This window comes from Marmota flaviventris, chromosome 18, assembly GCF_047511675.1.
Source record: "Marmota flaviventris isolate mMarFla1 chromosome 18, mMarFla1.hap1, whole genome shotgun sequence".
In the NCBI taxonomy this organism is placed as follows: domain Eukaryota; kingdom Metazoa; phylum Chordata; class Mammalia; order Rodentia; family Sciuridae; genus Marmota; species Marmota flaviventris.
Genome location: NC_092515.1, coordinates 45,183,603 through 45,197,037, shown reverse-complemented (window position 1 = coordinate 45,197,037; position 13,435 = coordinate 45,183,603). Strand labels below are relative to the sequence as shown.

At 35.3% G+C, this 13,435-nt stretch overlaps 1 protein-coding gene across 1 annotated transcript in view; it reads left to right on the top strand.

Moving 5' to 3' along the window:
• The window catches only part of Terb1 (telomere repeat binding bouquet formation protein 1), a 36,743-nt gene that overhangs the window by 12,226 nt on the left and 11,082 nt on the right, over positions 1-13,435 (top strand). Inside the window, exons 8-12 of the mRNA XM_027938981.3 lie at positions 952-1,104; positions 2,967-3,098; positions 4,764-4,889; positions 6,087-6,247; positions 11,297-11,643. Of these exons, the coding sequence (XP_027794782.1) occupies positions 952-1,104; positions 2,967-3,098; positions 4,764-4,889; positions 6,087-6,247; positions 11,297-11,643 (919 nt within the window). The remainder of the gene's footprint in view (positions 1-951; positions 1,105-2,966; positions 3,099-4,763; positions 4,890-6,086; positions 6,248-11,296; positions 11,644-13,435) is intronic.

The window sequence follows — 13,435 nt, the reverse complement described above, 5'->3', positions numbered from 1 at the left end:
AAAAAAAAAAAAAACTCTTTAAGCTGTTTTGGAGTCTCTATGATATTGAAAATGCTTGCTTGTCCTTAAATAATATTTCCTTAGAGTTTCTTTCTCAGATGTAGAAAATTCTGGATGTAATATTTTTAGATTAATATTCTATTACATTAAACAATACAAAAATTATTTTTTGCTTTAAATCATCTTGGCTTTATTTTATGGAACTAGGCTAAACTGGAAAAAAGATTTGTGACAGAATTATATCCATTTGTTTTAAGTCTGTTTTTGGGATAGGGGCTATGGAGACTATTGAATCCATAAACCCCCCCGGGGATATTGCCCCTTCAGAATCATTTGCAACAGGGAAAAAATGGACTTTAAACTTAAAAATATGTATGTGTCATTGAACTTTTGTCTAGAATAGTTGTTATAGCTCAGTAACATAGTTTTATGCTCCAAGAAGTTAAAAAAGTTTTGTTTATAAGATGGATGAGATATGGTTTTGGAACAGTTAAATACTTTGCCCTTTGTAGATTTGAGCAATCTGCAAAGGAATTGTGTTATGTTGGAATTTCAGAAAATGGTCTCTTGCTATTTTTTATTCTAAGCTAAATTATTAAGTCTGTTCCTTAGAGCTCTATTGAAAGGCTTGTTTAATACCGTTGAAGGATAGTTTAATAATGTCTTTCTTACAAAATACAACAGTTATTACTAAATGAAATGAAAAACTTTTTACACAGAAGAAAGCAATATTGTACAATACACGTGTTTGTACTATGTCAAAGTGAAGTGCTTGCATAAATAAGTAATTTATCATATGATTATGTATATGCACAGGTAAAGACTAGATGTTTAATTCTTGGAAATTTTTAGTAAGTATTTGAAAAGTCAAGTTAATGTTGTACAAATTAATTGAATGAAACCACATGTTTTGTTTAAGATATTAATAGTTCTGCTACTTTATTCCTTAAGCATATGTTCAGAAATACTTTATATCTGTGGGTGGACTGGATGTATTGTCCCAAGTTCTTGTACAACTGGAATCTGATTCTCACAAGGCTCTTTCCAGTGCTAAACTTGCAGTGGTGGTGACAAAGACAGTGGATGCATGTATTGCTGATAATCGTAAGTAAAAATGCTTAGTAAGTTTTCTACAATTAAATTTTGTTAGAATTTAGCATGGTGAGGGTTGAAATGGGAGATTAAACACTAACATGGATTAGGCTTCCAGCTTCTCACAAGTGGAAAGGAATCTTAGAAATTATCTAGTCTAATACTTTATTTTCCCATGCAAATTACGATTTCACTAAGAATTCATATAGGTCTCTGACTTCAAGCCTAATGATAGAATCAAAAGAAGATCCTGGGCTAGGATTGTGGCTCAGTGGTACAGTGGTTGCCTGGCATATTTGAGGCACTTGGTTAGATTCTCAGCGCCTCATATAAATAAATAAATAAATGTCCAACAACTAATATTAACAAAAAAGAAGATCCTATCATTCCTAAACCTTTATTTCACTGAAAAAAATCAGCATTAAATATTTTAGATGAGAAATCAAGGGCCATTTTTGTGACATAAGGAATGGAAAACTCAATTTATAGTTTTTTAAACAATATTTTATTAGTTGTTGATGGACCTTTTTTTTTTAAGAGAGAGAATTTTTTAATATTTATTTTTTAGTTTTTCGGCAGATACAACATCTTTGTATGTGGTGCTGAGGATTGAACCCAGGCCGCACGCATGCCAGGCAAGCGCACTACCGCTTGAGCCACATCCCCAGCCCTGTTGATGGACCTTTATTTATTTATGTGTGGTGCTGAGAATTGAACCAGTGCCTCACACATGTTAGACAGGTGCTCTACACTGAGCCACAACCCCAGCCCCCCAATTTATAGATTTTTAAGAATTGTATAAAGAATTAAGAATGCCTTTTTCTAATGAATAGTTGGCCTGACTTACCCAACACTCCATAGCTAGTAGAAGAGCCAGACTTGTACACATGACTGCTTCTCATTTGTACAGACAGCAAGGCATTGCTAGGTGTGGCAGCACAAACCTGTAATCCCAGCTACTCATAAGGCTGAGGCAAGAGAATTGCAATTTTGAAGCCAGCCTCAGCAACTTAGTAAGACACTGTCTCAAAATAAAAAGGGATAAGGGTATAACTCAGTGATAGACCACCCCACAATTCAATTCCCAGTACCAAACACACACACAAAACCCACTGAGGAATGATTTCTGTATAGCTTTGTAATAAGAAACTCTATTGTCATTCAGAGAGAACCAAAAAAATGTAGATGGTCTTTTAAAAAGAAGTTATTGAATGCCTGTATATTTTGAGCTCCAAAGAGATAAAAGGATTAAAATATAGTCCCTTAAGGAATTCCCAGCATTCTTGTCTATACCAGTATTGTTAGACTCTGGGTGAACCTTATTAAAATTCCCATGAGAGAAGTATAACTTAAGTAGACTTTTGAATTTTGTCATTTCTTCAGTACAGATTCACATATGCTTCATTACATCATTAACATCACTAGAACTTTGGTCAGTTAAGAGAATATTTCAATGTTAGGATAGGATTAGATGAGATTGTCTTTATTGTCCAATGAACATAAGAGGCGATATGTCAGGTGACAATGGGCATATTCAGCTTTTAGGAAAGCAGAATGTACATGCAACATTATGCAGAATAATTAAGAAGAAACCATTCTTCAAAAAATTTGCTTTAGAAGGATTAATGAAGACTATTACAGCAAATCATCATCTTATTACAGTGAATTCAGTTATATGTATACATATGATATATGTATAACTAAATTTATACATATATATTAGATATTTATATATATTTTAGATATTGTATAGATACAATATTCTTCCTGGATAAACTCTTCAAAACATAGCATATGTAAAAAGAAGTATCATATGTATATTTCTAAGTTTTAAGTTTGTACTTACTTTTTTTTCTCTTATTTTATACTAATAGCTGCTTTTGGAGTAGTACTATCCAAATACCACATCGTTTCCAAACTTTTGACATTACTGTCCAATGAAAGTCTGGATTCAGGAGAAAAATTTAGCATTATACTTGCTCTTGGTCATTGCACAGAGTATTGTGGTAAGTATTGAATTAGTGTGCTATTTTTTTGAGAGAGAGAGAGAGAGAATTTTTTAATATTTATTTTTTAGTTTTCGGCGGACACAACATCTTTGTTTATATGTGGTTCTGAGGATCAAACCCGGGCCGCACGCATGCCAGACGAGCGCGCTACCGCTTGAGCCACATCCCCAGCCTAGTGTGCTATTAAAACAGTGGAAATACACTGGTGTTTCCCCCCACTAGTCATAGGAAAAGCTTAAAATATTGCCTTTTGCTGAGTGTGGTGGTGGTATAGGTTTATAATTCCAGGAAGTTGAGGCATCTGAGCAACTTAATGAGGCCCTGTCTCAAACTAAAAAATAAAAGGGACTGGGATGTACCTTGGTGATAGAATGCTTGCCTAGCATGCACAAAGTCCTGGGCTCAATCCACAAATATAAATATGGCAAATAAACAAATTATTGCCTTTCTCCCAGTCATTAAGATCTCTAATCATTTTAGTTCTTCATCTTCCTTCAGACATTATATTCAGTCATTCACCGAGACCTGTGGTTCTACTTTTCTTTTCCCTTCTTATCTCTTTCTGTAAATCACCAGTAGTGCTACCCTCCTAATTTAGGACTGCATCTCTTCAACATCTTTCACACAGTAGCTACCTCCCTGTGCTCCTTTTCTTCTTCTTTTTTTTTAAGTACTGGAGATTGATGCCAGTCGCTATACCACTGAGCTATATCCCCAGCCCTTTTAAATTTTATTTTGAGATAGGGTCTTGCTAAGTTTCCCAGGCTCACCTTGAACTTGATCCTATTGCCTTAGTCTCTGGGATAGCTGGGATTATAGGCCTGCATACCACACCTAGTTTCCCTAACTCCATTTTCAGTCCCCTTTTCACATTGCTGCACAAATTTGATCCTATATTACTTGTTGAAAACCTTTGCAGGTTCTTTCTTCTGCTACCTGTTACTCTATCCTGTCTATTCCCTTTCTTCTTCCCCTTCCATTTTCCTCCCTTTCTCCACTTTCATCCTATTATTAATATCCTCTCTCCAGTCTATTCTTTCTTTCCAACCCTATCCACTTCTATTTCTCTCACTCTCTTCAAATCTTCCTCCTCTTACCCCTTTCCACTTTTCTACTCTTCTCTGTCTTTCTCCTCTTGCTTTTTCTACTCATTCTTCTTCTCTATCCATTTCTCTATTCTTTCTGTTAGCCTCTCTGTAATTAGTACCAACTCTACTTTTCTTTAATCCAAAATGAAGACAGTTTACTTTTCTGAGGTATGATACTACTCTGTGGCTGCATTTCAGAAATCATCACTCATGAGTCAGGCTTTTTGTATAAGCGAATTATTTCCTAAATTGAAAATACTTTTAAAATTGAATTTTAATCTACTTTTAAAAATTGTAACTATTTTGGCACACACTTGTAATCACAGCAGCTTGGGAGGTTAATGCAGAAGGGTCACAAGTTCAAAGCCAGCCCCAACAATTTAGTGAGCCCCTAAGCAACTTAATGAGACCCTACCTCCAAATGTAAAAAAAGATGGGGTGGCGGCTAGGAATGTGGCTCAGTGGTTAAGCAACCCTGGGTTCAATCCCTGATACCAAAAGAAGGATTATGATCTGTGCATTTAGTTTTTTGATAAAATAATTGTCTTGTTTTAATTTTTTATATATTTTCCAGAGGAAAATCAGTATGACCTTTTTAAAAACAATGGGCTTCCACTCATGATACAAGCCTTAACAGAATCTCAGAATGAGGAACTAAACAAAGCTGCCACTTTTGTACTTCACAACTGCAAAAAAATTAGTAAGTTTACTATTGCTATAAGAGGGTACCAACCAAAGTTTATAAAGGGGGAGTTGTACATGCTTTAATAAGCCAAGCCCTATTAGCTTCCAGGTTCCTCTTGTACTTGCAAAGCAGAGTATATAATTTGGTTGTGATAACCAAGGTATTTTCAGCATATACAAACCTATATGTAAGAGAACATATAGAGAGCAGCAATAGACATAATTCACTTACTTTATATAACATAACAAATTTAGTTTGTAGGACTTAAGTGATAATCACACTAGTTTCTTAAATTTAAGTCCTAATAAAAATTATATTCATTTATTTTAAAAAATATTTTTGAGTTTCTATTATGTGCTAGATATTAGGGATACAGTATAAGAAAATATATAACCTTGTACTCATAGAACTTAATTAGAGGAATAGACAGTAATTGAATAATCTATCCAATGGGATTATATATTACTATAAATTGACATAGGGTTATGAAGGGGTGGACAGCGGATATTTGATAGCCTTTAAGAAAGAAATCTGACCAGGACTTGAAGCAGAAAGGCTTTGGAGAAGGTGATTCTTCATCTGAGATCTGATTATCTAGAGTTAATTAGGTAAAAAAGAAGGGAATTTGTTATGGGCAAGTCTCTCATCCCAAGCAACAGGCACACAGGCCCTGTGGTAGGAGGGAAGCTAGTATGTTGAAGGAATTGATGACCATGTGGCTGGAGCATAGAAGCCAATAGCCATGATAAGGATTATTGTCCTTGTAGAAGAAAAACTGTATATAAGATGTGAAGAAAGGATTTTAAAGTTTATATGAAGGAACAACATCGTGAACACTGTTTTAAAAGTAACTATTTGGGGATTGGAGAGGTAGCTTAGTTAGTAACGTGCTTAACCTATATGGGACCCTGGGTTTGATCTCCAGTACTAAAAAAAACTACTTTAAAACCAGTAGGTATTTATTGTACCTGGAATAACATATTTTCATGTTCTTCTTTTTCCTGTAATTCTGCTTAATTTATGACCGTTTGAGTTCTGGGCCTCTGCCAGACACTCTTATCTTATATTTATTTTCAGTATCGGTTGAGTACTTACAGTAGTCTGAATGGACAAAATTTACAGAAGGGGTGGAATGGGGCAGGTGGTTATCCTTTAAGTGTTACAGTTACTGGTAATGGATAAATTCATCATTTTCCCCCCATTATTATGAAGCTGAGAAATTATCTCTAAGTCTAGGAGAGTATTCTTTTGATGGAGATGAAGCAGAACAATTAAAGGACATAAATGTGAAAGAGAAGAATCTTGAAGAGCACTGGAAGAGAGCAAAGGAAATTCTATACAGAATAGAACAGCTTGAAAGAGAAGGAAATGAGGTTGGATTTTTTTTTTTGTTTGTTTCCAAGAATATAGAAGTTTTTCCATATATTTTTTAACAGAGTTGGAGAGTAAAAATTTTTTTCTTCCCAAGTCTAAAAAATATTTTAATGACTTTAAATGTAAAATTTAATTGTAGGGGGTTTGGGATATAGCTCATTTGGTAGAGTGCCTGCCTTATATGCACAAAGCCCTGGGTTCAATTCGCAGCACCACCAAAAAAAAATAAAAATTAATAGTAATAATTGAGGAATCATCCTTGGATACAGAACAAAAGATATTTTTAAAAAGTAGAAATGATACAAGGTGCCTTAGCATATGCCTGTAATCCCAACAACTTGTGAGGCTGAGAAAGAAGGATCACAAGTTTGAGGCCACCGTTGGCAACTTAGAACCTGTCTCAAGATAAAATAAGGACTAGGAATGTGGCTTAGTAAAGTCAAGTCCCCTGGATTCAGTCCTCGATAGAAAAAAAAAAGCAGAAATTATGACTAAAAGTTAAGAGATATTGAAGAAAGAGGCAACAAATCTAACATCTGAATTATAGGAGTTTGAGAAAGAAAAAAATCAGTCAAATAATTTACCCCCATTCACATACACATACAATGTACCTTCACAGGGATATGTTTTGAAAAATGTGTAGTTAGGCAGTGTCAGCATTGTGTGAACATCATAGAGTATAATTACAGAAACTGAGATGGTGTAGGTCATTCACTCAACATGATCTCTTGATGCAGTCAAGAGATACAATAAACTTGAGTTTGTGTGGGGCTGCTGCCAGCCTAAAAGAGCATACTGTTTTATAGTAAACTTGTTTTTACTAGGTGTGGTGATACCATGTCTGTAATCCTGGCAACTCAGGAGGCTAAGGCAGGAGGATTACAAGATGGAGAATAGCCTGGGTAACATAGAATTTTTTATTCTGTATCAAAATAAAAAGTAAAAAGGGATGGGAATGTCTCTCAGTGGTAGAGAGCCCCTGGGTTCAATCTCCAGTATTATTTAAAAAAAAAATACAAGATTTGTGGGGGTTTTTTTTGTAATTTTTGAGACTGGGTCACACTATATTATCCAGGCTGGCCTCTCTTTTACCATTTTTAATGCCTCAGCCTCCCAAGTACCTGGGATTATAGGTGTGAGCCACCATGTCTGACCTTTTTTTTTTTTTAAGTAGAAGGAATAACATTCTAAAATAATGATTAAAAAGTATGATAAATAAATATGTAAACCAGCAACATTGTTATCAAATATTATGTACTTTTGTTTTTATATAACTAGTAGTACAATAGATTTATTTACACTGGCATCACCATAAGCATGAGTGATGTGTTGTGCAAAAGTGGCTCAGTGGTAGATTGCTTGTGTGAGGCACTGGGTTCGATGCTCAGTAAAATAAATAAGTAAATAAATAAAATTGTTATGTCCAACTACAACTAAAAATATTTTAAAAAATGGATATCAATCTCATCTGTTATGCTATATACTTAGTGGGATCTTTTAATCTGGAGAATTATGTTCTTTAATATGAGGGAAAATTTTACATTGGTCTGTGATGCTACGTACTTCCTTCATTTTCTTTAAACTTCTTTTTTGAAGCAGTTGGACTTGCAAAATTGGTTTTCCTTTTCATTTCTCTTATTTTCCCTCACTTTATCTTTTTGTTGTGTATCTGGGAAAAGTTCTCACACTTATTTTCTAAATTAACCTATTAGATTTTTTACTTCTGTTATATTTTTAATTACCAAGTTTCTTTTTTACCTCCATTAAAAGAATCATGGATTTAAGTCTTCATTTAAATTGCCAGATTTTTCTTAGCTATATTAAGGTTAGTTTTCATTTTTAAAGGTTTTTTTTTTCTCCTTTGGCATTTTTATTTGTATTTCTGGTGGTTTTAGGTTGTGGCTTATATTTAAGAGTAAGATACTAAAAGTCTCCTTAAAAGTATGTTGATTGAGGATTCATTCAGTGAGTCTATTTCATTGTTATTTGTTTTTGGAGAACCTCCAGTGCCCAATCTCCTGCCTAGAGATTGGCAGTGAGTATTTTGGAGTCAAAATGGAAGAAGAGAGTGTGGGTGTCCTATTATACAGTATGTAATATTTACTGAGTCTTAATTCTTGACTAGCATTTTGCCTTCAGCTTTGCTTAGTGCACTTCAGTGCAGAGATTAAGTTTTAGCCCCCTGACTAAACTGCCAGCCTTGGGAAAGAAGCAGAAGAAGGATGACCCCCTGTTAGGAGTTAGGATCAGTAGTTCCCCAAAAAACTGCTCTTTACCTGCTTGATTGAACCCAGGGGTGCTTTACCACTGAACTATACCTACAGCTCTTTTTATTGATTTTTTTTTTTTTTTGAGGTAGGGTTTTGCTAAGTTGCTTAGGGCTTAAGTTGCTGAGGCTGGCCTCCAACTTGTGGTCCTTCTGTCTCATCCTCTCAAGTCACTATCACTAGGATTATAGGCATGTACCACCATGCCTGGCCCACCTGCTTTTTAAAGACTTTCATCCAATCTTGTTTTATTTTTATAATTATGTATGTGCATGTGTATGTATGTGTGTATGGGTGGATACTGGGCATTGAACCCAGCGATGCTTGTTACCATTGTTCTGCATCCCTAGTCCTTTTTACTTTTTACTTTGACTCAGGGTTTTGGTAAGTTTCTGAGGATCTCCCTAAATTGCTGAGGCTGACCTCAGATTATCCATTTGCCTTAGTCCTCACCCCCAACTCACTGAAATCACAGGCAGAACCACACCCAGCTCCACTCTTGTTTTAACTCTGCCTTCACATCCCACCTTGTAGAGTTTCTTGGTAGTTATAATTCATAAGTCTTTTGAGGGTTTGGTGGTTTATCTTAGTTTCTTGGATTTTCCCTTCATCAACTTTGGATTCAGCTTTACCAGATTTGCTGAGTAGATTGTCACTTATGTATCTGCTTTCTAGTTTTGAATTTTTTTTGGATGGGATGACCAGGGATTGAACTCAGAGGCACTCGACCACTGGGCCACATCCCCAGTCCTATTTTGTATTTCATTTAGAGACAAGGTCTCATTGAGTTGCTTAACACATCACTTTTGCTGAGGCTGGCTTTGGATTCCAGATCCTCCTGCCTTAGCCTCCCAAGCCACTGGTATTACAGGCATATAATGCCCAGCTAGTCTTGATATTTTTGTTGCCTTTATTTCTTCTTCCATTGCTCCTTGCTCTTGTGGGTTTATGCCTTTATAAAAATGGTTGTTTTAATGATTTTTTAAGAGGTCCACAATCAAATATAGATGTTCAATTCATCTTTCTTTAAAAATCTGTTATTTTATATTCTGTTGACTAGATTTACTGGCAGTCCTTGTGACATATTAAGGTTCTTTCCAACTTTTAGCTGTTACAAATATTGTTGTAGTTAATAACATAACATACATGTGTAAAAGAAATCTATAGAATTTTTTTGTACAAATAGGCAATTTTTATTATGAAAATTTTTGTCAAATTATTTCTTCATAGAAGTTATAACAGTTAATACTCTTACCAGTAGTGTTCATGAGTATGTTTCTCCATACTCTTTTTTTTTAAGAGAGAGAGAGAGAGAGAGAGAGAGAGAGAGAGAGAGAGAATTTTAATATTTATTTTTTAGTTATCGGCGGACACAACATCTTTGTGTGTATGTGGTGCTGAGGATCGAACCCTGGCCGCACGCATGCCAGGCAAGCGCGCTACCGCTTGAGCCACATCCCCAGCCCTCTCCATAATCTTTTAATCTTTACTAGATGAGGAAGATACCTGAATGTAGGTTTAGTATTAATTTATCATTACAAGTGGGATGGAGAATTTTTTCATGTGTTTAAGGAGATACATGTTTCCTATCCTATGAACTATCTGTTCATTTCTTTTCCCTACTTTGCTATTTCATTTTATTGTGTTTTATTTGGGGGGAGGATTCAAATCCAGTTTCTTTTTATAAAATATTTATTTTTTAGTTATAGTTGGACATAACAGCTTTATTTTATTTATTTTTATGTGGTGCTGAGAATCGAACCCAAGGCCTCGCACATGCTAGGTAAGCCCTCTACCGCTGAGCTACAACCCCGGTCCAGTTTCATTTAATTTCAGTGATGCTAAACCATCTTTGCAGATTCTCCTCTTATGATTCTCCATGATCTTGTCGTAGTTTATATTCAAGTCTCATCTTTGCTGCTTCCCTATATACCATTTACCTACTTTTCTATACTACCATTGATCTTTTTAATATTTCATTATAATAGCTTGACCAATATTATTTCCTGGTGTTTTTTTATTGCCATTGGGTGGGACATAGTAGCACACACCTATTTATCCTAATGGCTCCGAGGCTGAGGCTCCAGTATCAAGAAAAAATTTGATTGCCATGGTTTTGCTTCTGGCCTTTTTTCCTTTGTGACTCCCTCACTCCTCATTGTTCATGGTTCTGAGAGAGCTTTCAAAAAAATTTTCTTTAATGATGCCAGGTGTGGTGGCACATGCCTGTGATCTCAGTTACTTGGGAGACTGAGACAAGAGGATCTCAAGTTCCAGACCAGCCTCAGCAACTTAATAAGACTCTGTCTCAAATTTAAAAAAGGTTTGTGGATGTAGCTAAGAGGCAGAACACTTACCTACCAGGTGTGAGGCCCTGAGTGTTCAATCTTCAGTATTGATAAAGTAAATTATGTGATAAGCATATTAGTTTTCTTGTGTTATGATTTATTGATTTTGTGTGGTGCTGGGAAAGATCTTCACCCCTTAATAATATTGAAATATCATAGTTTCTTTTAGAACATACATGATTTTATTTTTTAAATTTAAAAGTTCATTTTTACCTATTTTTATGTAGACTGTGAGATATCTATATTTTTTCCAGATGTCTCCCCAGTTGTCATTTATTGAAAAAAAATTCCTTTTTTCTCCTAATATAAATTGTTCCTTTTATCATATATGTTCTGTTGACAATTACGAACTTTCTCTACATTATTTAAAGGAAATGTAAAGTGGATTATAAAAATTGATTATTTAAAAACTCTTGTCATTTTTACATTATAGGAAAAAATACCAAGAGGAAAGTATAAGAGTAATATTTCATCTATGAACATAAATATTCAGAATACATTGAAACATCTCCATGCAGATAAGATTGGAGGCACCAAAGCAGAAGATGTGAATAAAAGCCAGTCTAGACAGCTCCAGAGTTATAAATCCTGTGGAGTGATGTCTAAACCTTGTGCAAATGATGACCAAATGAAGACACTCTTAAAGAATACTAATCCAGTTAATGCTTGCTATAGGGAAAGTTGGCAAAATAAGACTTTATGTAAAGCTAATTCAAGCTGCAATCAAAACATATGTGAAGAAATGACTTTTGATAAAAAGAATTCTATTTCTCAATCAAGGTATAGTTTAATAATTGTAACATTTATTCAGCCGACATTTATTATGCGCTACTCTGTGCCACACTGTTAAATATTGGGGATATACAAATGAGAAAACATGGTCTTGGGAGGATCATAAAACAGGAAATTTTGGCAAAAGAGATTGGATGAGGAGGTGGGCCAATTCATGTAGCACCTTGCATGTCATACTCAAGATTTTTGATTTTAACTGATAAGGTATTAGAAGCCATTGAGTGACATAATCAGATTGAAATTTTAGAAAGTATGCTAATAAAAGAAAACCTAAATGAGGCAATCTACTCAAAGTATTAGTGCAAGCATATCTGCTGGCAATGTGGCAGAAAAACAGTTTGTAACAGTATGATAAAGGGAATAGGCTGTGGTGAAAATCTAGTTTGGCATTGCCCTTTTGTTTCCCATACTTCATTTCCAATACATACCCTTTCTCCCTCAAAGTTTAGCCTAGAATTGTAGCTTTTCTTCTTAAACCCTTTTGTATTGTCCTCTTCTGATGGTTTCTGTGCTTAAGAAGATGAAGAAGTTGTGGTTTGGGCAGGTTGCAGGATAAAACAAGTATCAGGAAGATGAATTACACCATAACCACTCCCTTTGGGCATGGTGGCACATGCCTATAATCTCAGTGACTCTGGAGGCTGAGGCAGGAGAGTCACAAGTTTGAGGCCAGCCTCAGCAATTTACTGAGCTCCTGTCTCAATAAAAATTAAAAAGAGCCAGGTGCAGTGGCACATACCTTAATCCCAGCAACTTGGGAGGCTAAGGCAGGATAATTCCAAGTTCAAAGCCAGCCTCAGCAATTTAGCGAGGCCCTAAGCAACTTAATGAGACCCTGTCTCTGAATAAAAAATAAAAAGGGGCTGGGAATGTGGCTCATTGGTTAAGTCCCCTGGGTTCAGTACCTGGTACCAAAACAAAAATAAATAAATAGGGGTTAGGGAAGTAGCTCCCTGGTAAAGTGCCCCTGGGTTCAAGCCTCAGTACCAAAAAACAAAAGCAAACTAACAAAAAAACTACTCTTGATGTTAGTTTTATTATTGTTTTTTTGTTTTTGGTATCAGGGATTGAACCAAAAGGTGTTTCATCACTGAGCCACAGCCAATGTTAGTTTTAATTTGATTTTTTAGGATGTGGAATTTCAAAGCAGTGAGATATATTTTGAGGCCAATTCTTGCCCTCTGGCCCAAACCTTCTACCCATACCCTTCTTCTTCCTTTAGGGTTGACTGTGTTTCTACCTCAGCTGTGTTATTAATGCTATAGTATTAATGTCAGCTGAGTTACTAATGTTTACACTTCCCCTCCTGTATAGTACTTTCTACAAATACATGTAATAGATATTATAGTGGTACTCTTGCTTCATCTGTCTTCTATCTACTCTTGACCTTTTTGGTATTGTTATTGTGAGAGTATAGTCAAAACTTATATTTATTCATTAAGGATTTATTCGTCACTGACACAAATGTTTTGGCAGTCAGGAATAATTTTGTTTAAATGTTTATTTTTTAGTTGTAGTTATCAATACTTTTATTTATTTTTATGTGGTGCTGAGGATCGAACCCAGGGCCTCCCACATGCTCAGTGAGCGCTCTACCGCTGAGCCACAACCCCAACATCCCCGCCCCAGAATTTTTAAATTCAGGTCCTTAAATGATTATTTTTAATATACTTTGCTATTCCTTTTTTTCACTCTCGCTAATTTTGTTCTCTCCTTTTGTGCCCTCCTTCCTTTCTTCCTTCTTTTCATAATCTTATTCTTTGTTTCTGCTGACATCAAT